Source organism: Gadus chalcogrammus, chromosome 16 (assembly GCF_026213295.1).
Source record: "Gadus chalcogrammus isolate NIFS_2021 chromosome 16, NIFS_Gcha_1.0, whole genome shotgun sequence".
Classification (NCBI taxonomy): Eukaryota; Metazoa; Chordata; class Actinopteri; order Gadiformes; family Gadidae; genus Gadus; species Gadus chalcogrammus.
Window position 1 is genome coordinate 18,147,680 of NC_079427.1, and position 6,455 is coordinate 18,154,134.

The window sequence follows — 6,455 nt, forward strand, 5'->3', positions numbered from 1 at the left end:
ATATAGCCTAATTTCCTTACAGGCAACATCAATCATCACAGCAACAGCTAATGACACCCGAGTTGCACAAAGTAGATAATAACGGAGAAGATTGTGAAAGATGATTGTGAAAAACGATGAAATAAAATAAGCTCAGAGGAACTAAAATACGCTTACAGGATGAAAAATATGAAACAATTAAATGTGAACTACAAAAAGAGCTTGTAAATAGGCTCCTTCAAATGGCATTTGCTTATCTTAAGCTTTCATAGAATTCCAAATATGTGCAGTGTGCACATGCAGCTTACAAACCCAAACCTAATATTGACTTCCTATTTTACAACCAATGTTCCATTAATCTCAACCTGCACGGCTGGCTCAACTCTAATGTAGAATAAAAGCGTCTTCCCATAACGATTACTGTAAGAAAGAGGGAAGATGTAATTCAGTTGTGTTTTGGTTTTTAATTGAAAAACATAAAGATTTGTTGGGACTAGGGACATACTATCAGCCTGTTTAAATCATGTCGTTTTCTCCCTCTCTGCTCTAGGGCTATGATGCAGTGACACTGTCCTGTCCCGACCATGGCCCGTCTCTATGGTAACCGCCGACACAAGGAGTAGGAGGAGCCGGAATCCCATTGATTTTGTAGTGTGCCAGAAAACCACCGATATGCGTCCTACCCGGCCTACTACGATCGCCCAACGCATGCCGTTCAACCTGCATGAAGCAGATGTTGCAAATGCAGCAGTTCTTAGCATCAGCTTGACACTTGGAGTGTGTATTTGTTTTTATCTCCGTTGACCGAGTATTGTGTGCACCCAAGGACAGTGCTGAGACCCCTTTCAGGAGACCTTGCGGAAGGTCTTCCGAAATTGTGTGACCAGATCATACAGCACTAACTGGCCCCAGGACAAGAGGACTACCTTCTTTCTCTCTCTCTCTGGATCCATGCATTAATTACTCTGGGACCCTCGCCAGGAGGACTAGACCCTTCCCCTGAACCGGTCGCAATTAGATTACCAGAAGGGAGACAATCGAGACAGGCCTATACTGTGTGTTTGAGTGTGTGTTGGTGTGTGTGTGTGTGCGTGTGCGTGTGCGTGTGCTGTGTGCTGTGTGTGTGTGTGTGTGTGTGTGTGTGTGTGTGTGTGTGAGAGCGTGTGTGTGCGGGCTTGGGTTGGAGGATGCACCAGTTGTTCAGCCAGGTGCTGGGCCAGAGGGACCTGTCTCGCGCGGGGGACCTCTTCTCTCTGGAGGACGCTGACATCGAGGACTGCCTGTCACAGGCCCTGGAACAGATCAAGGCCATTTCCTGCTCACCGGTCAGTCCATTCAGGGGCAGGGGGGCAATCACATGATGCACACACAGAAACCCACATGGTGTAACCCACAATGGCTCACATGGATGTGTACCCACACAAACACACATGCACTCACACATAAATGATATCGATGTCTTACTGTCGTACATCTCGCGTTTCTAAAGACGATATGCATACAAATGGAAAAATTGCCTACAGCAGATAACTGCTAGTAGGTTTTTTCATACATGTTTTAGTCGAAATTGCAAGGCATGGAGAAATTAATTTGATCGATACTATCAAATGCATTATTAGGTATTATTACTAACATACCTACATCAATTGAGTCATCTTTGAGTTATACCAGTGTCACAGAACCTTCCTTTTTATCAAGAGTATGAGATCCTTTCTTACTTAAACCGTTCCCTTCTTACCACCATCATATCATTTTACAACATATGATTTTCTAATCCTCTGATTGGCTTGTTGCTCGCAGGACTACCTGACCAATGACAACGACCAGGCGGTGGTGGAGATCTGCATAACGCGCATCACCACTGCGATAAGGGGAACCGGGTCCATTGAGCGTCATGGCGGCGCGCTAGTGGGACTCTGGGAGTCCTGCCTGGAGCACAGGCTGGCTCCGCAGGGGGAGAGCCATGAAGACACGCCCCACGCCAAGATAGCCTCCGACATCACCAGCTGCATCCTGCAGGTGTTCTCACACACACAACTTTATTTGAATTTTGGAAGAGAGAGTGTGCAGAATAGAAGGAGGGAGAAAGATTTTGATTCTTAACACTTAAAAAAACGTAGCCTACCTCTCTGCTCCCTCCATTGGTCCGCCATCAATAAGTGGTACATTCATGCTCCTGTGATTGACAGGCAAGATGGAGTCCCCCAAACCAATCAGGGAAGAGATGGGTCAGGAATGATCTGGGAGCAGCCCCCCCCCCCCCCCCCCCCCCACACACACACACAAACATTGCAAATATAAATCTCGAACAATAACATGTAAGATGACTAATTAAAATAGACTAGTAACCGAATAGGGTAAACTAGCCCATATACAGCCCCTGGTTTGGAAGAATGAGCTTGTCTTACTCAGTGCTTCTTGTGTTCAGTGATGATGAATAACTTTTGGCTCACTCACATTCTGGTATGTTAGGAATGGGTGCACAGACCACAGGTACTGTGTTTCATGGTTCAGTGGAGATGTGTAGAGTTCACCAATCTGTGGAAAGACTTCAGAGAGGCTAGGGTGTCGTGTGTAATTCGTTGATCAGAATGATGCTTTTTAAGTAGCGCAACAGGGATTTTTAAAGCACAGACTGTGACAAATTGATAGTTTCTCCAATTAATAAGTTGTCCACCTCAATTTCTGTGATAATATATTCCCTATTTTCTCTACTGCTTTTCTCCTCTTCTCTCTGAAAATGGTCTTGGTAACATTCTGAGAGCGCCTCCAACAGCACACACACACACACACACGCGCACACACGCACACACGCGCACACACACACAAGAGCAAAAGTAGAGAAAGAGAAACAGAGAATATGACTGGTGTCAATCTGCACTGCCACCATGTGGACACTGGACCTCATAACTTTTTTAGATTTTCTGCTTCTATTTACATCATTACACACAGTCACAGGTCAGCTCCCTCTGCCAACCTGTGGAGGGAGCTAAAGCGTTTCCACTACATCCACAACCGGTTCTCCGCACAGTGGTACCTATACCTTGCAGGACACCTCCCCCAGGCCAAACAGCCTTCCTTGATGATCAGGAGCTGATTCATCTGCTCCACATGGGAGAGTGGTAGAGACTATAATAGAGACCATAGAAGAATACCTGTAAAGTACGTTTTATCATCCACCTTTTTGATTTCTTGTTTTGCGTAGCTCTGGGAACAGCTTGATATAGAATTTTGAATGATGTGCGATGGTGAGCTGAACTCTATCATATCATCATCATTAATAATACCTATGCCGACTATCGAATACAGTTTCTCCATGTCTCTATAGTATATGTATATATTTAGAACTGGTCTCATTAGGAACACACACGCACAACCACACACACACACACACAACCTTCACACACACCCACACACACACACACACACACACACACACACACACACACACACACACACACACACACACACACACACCAACACCAACACCAACACCAACACACACACACACACACACACACACACACACACACACACACACACACACACACACAAACCTTCACACACACAAAAACAAACAAACACACACACACAAACTCACACACACAAACACACACGCGCGCTCAAGGACAAACAACCACACTCATGTTTCTTTTGTTCACGAGGCTTCGTCCGTCCTCCAGAACTACAGCCGGCCCCCGGTGATGGCGCTGGCGGTGCCGGTGGCGGTGCGCTTCCTGCGACGGGGGAACCGGGAGCTGAGCCGCAACATGTCCAGCTACCTGTCGCTGGCCGCCATCGCCAAGGCCGAGCTGCTGGCCGAGCACACGGACGCCATCACCCTGAGCGTGCTGGCAGGTAGAACCCCCCCCCTCCCCCCCACACACACACACACACACACACACACACACGCATACACACACACACACACACACACACACACACACACACACACACACACACACACACACACACACACACACACGTGCACACTTATGGAGGAGGAGGAATCGTAAGCACCCCACAGTAGCACATGTTTGAGAACACATACATCACGCAGAAATACACACACACACAAACACTGTTATTTATTCATATCAATGATGTGTATATATATGCGCAATACCTTCTGACCCATACACAAGTGTATATATTATGGTATAGATGTAGATACACACGCAGAAACACTCTTGATGAATACGTACAGGAAGTGACCCCTTTTTGCAACCCTTGCTGCTGCCCTCAATTTATGAAGGTCTGTACTCACACTGCTGGTTATTCCTTGAAGCATGTGTGTATTTCTGTGTGTGTGTGTGCATCTGCGTGTGCGTGCATGCTTGTGTGTGCGTTTTTGGGTTTCTATGCTTGAGGGAGAGCATAGAGCGATAGGTAGAGAGAGACAGCAGCACTCAGGTGAATTTATGAAAGCCCGATGCTAGTTCATAGCATTTAAAACGTGTTTCTTTTCTCTTAAAGTCTCCCCTGAGCCCAATTCTTCTCAGGTTACTGTGGATGTAAGTTGATATAGGGGAGTCCCGTGGAGGGTTTGTTGTTCAAACTCTGCTGCTCATATATATATTGCTCCCTTCCTCAGAGGGTATCCAGCAGAATAGCTATAAAGTGGTCAACCGCTTGAGCGGAGTGAAGAAGGGGAAATTACCGTCCTCCTAATCGGCAATAACTTAAGCAGCCACAGCGTATGGATTGTTGGGCTATTGCTAACCGTATCTGCGGCATATCTTGCCCACTGTTGGCACGGCTGTCAAACTGTAGAGGATTGTGATGGCCCTGTATATGAATGTGGGGTGCAACAAATGGATGTGTTTTACCATTTAGTTCTGGGATTTAATCACAGTGGTTTTCAAAGTTATCGCTCTATTCAGTCCTTTGTCATCCAAAATTTGACTGGGATACAGCTAGCGGTATTATACTTACTGAATAATGAAATAAGCTGTCTGTCTTGTGGACCATATGGATATACTTTTACAACGTCGGAACCTACACACCCAATGCTACACGTCCATGTTCTTGATGGATGGAATGCTTTCTGCCCCATTACTGCTGTTGTTATGGTTTATTGTCATGCGTTTCGAACCCATTCGCTCTACTGTAGTCTACTGAACACACACTTTCCCTTCAGGATGGCTGTGGTTTCTGCATCCCAAGAGTTCCACACATCTTGACATGACTAGTTGAGTTATGCTAAGATGAAGCTGGCGTTGTGCTCCAAAGTGTCTGACCCATACCCCAAAGTCTGCTCTGACTTGTGCGTCGAAATTGATTCATTTAACAACATACATTCTTGAGTCCAATGTGAAAATGATTTGCCAAGACAAGCAGGGAAATAGGGGAACCGAGGGGAAGACTAAATGTACTGTAGGTTTAATAATAAAGATTATTAAAAATAATTCAATGATCATTTCAGTTTGGGATGTTTAGCTTTTCCCTTGCTGCCAAATAGGGAAATACATCAAAAGAGCTAACAGGAGGGCACTCATGTTCAGTCCCAGGAGCCTGTGATCTAGGGCGCACTTAAGCAGAGGTTAAGTAGGACGACTAAGTGCCATAACTTCTAACCATTGAGTTTAATGGTAGCTGTTCTCTGGAGCCTCTCTAGGCCTGTCTCTTTTACTGCTCGACATGGAGAGGGCCACACTCATTAGGGGGACATGTGGTCGCCTCTTAAAGAACATAACCCTGCTACCTGCAGGGAATCCCTTAAGCCCCCAGGCCTGTTTTTCATGTATGCACACTTCACGTGCACACAGATCTGTTGCATCAGGGCTAAGGCTATACAGGTCGGTACTTTCATAATAAAACAGTTCAGCTAATGAGCTACTGCTAATTTGGAAGGTATTTTAGGATATAAGTATTTTAAAGTGGTGATATTATGCCAGGTGTGAGTGTGATTAGCCATTACGAGCCGCTTGGAAATCGTTCCTTTTCCTGTCTTTTAATGACATCCCAAGACGAGCGTACACCTTTCAAACGGCTTGTAGTGGCTAATCACACTCACACCCTTTAAAGCAACAAGCCCTGTGACGTGTGTGTGTGTGTGTGTGTGTGTGTGTGTGTGTGTGTGTGTGTGTGTGTGTGTGTGTGTGTGTGTGTGTGTGTGTGTGTGTGTGTGTGTGTGTGTGTGTGTGTGTGTGTGTGTGTGTGTGTGTGTGTGTGTTCAGGCAAGGCCTGCTATCTTTTCATCTCCAAAGTGTGTGTTATTCACTCTACAGCTTCAGTAGAATGAATCTTCCTGTCGTCTAAAGCATCTTGAACATCCATCTCCTCCCACACAGCTCTCAGAGGTCCTCAAGCTCACATCCATTTTGCTGCAATTAACTTTCACACTGACACAACTTTATTCGTCACTGACATTACACGCTTTGAGTCCACTTCTTTGCTGCATCCCCCGCGTCAGACAGGGTGTGTGAGGACTGCGTACATGTTTCATGGTTTATATAATCTGAGGAGCGATTAAG

The 6,455-nt window shown here is 45.8% G+C and overlaps 1 protein-coding gene across 1 annotated transcript in view; it reads left to right on the forward strand.

Annotated features, from left to right (window-relative positions):
* The first annotated feature begins 1,125 nt into the window (after nucleotides 1-1,125).
* The window catches only part of veph1 (ventricular zone expressed PH domain-containing 1), a 64,182-nt gene continuing 58,852 nt past the window's right edge, over nucleotides 1,126-6,455 (forward strand). Inside the window, exons 1-3 of the mRNA XM_056611382.1 lie at nucleotides 1,126-1,304; nucleotides 1,780-1,998; nucleotides 3,663-3,837. Of these exons, the coding sequence (XP_056467357.1) occupies nucleotides 1,167-1,304; nucleotides 1,780-1,998; nucleotides 3,663-3,837 (532 nt within the window). The 5' untranslated portion in view covers nucleotides 1,126-1,166. The remainder of the gene's footprint in view (nucleotides 1,305-1,779; nucleotides 1,999-3,662; nucleotides 3,838-6,455) is intronic.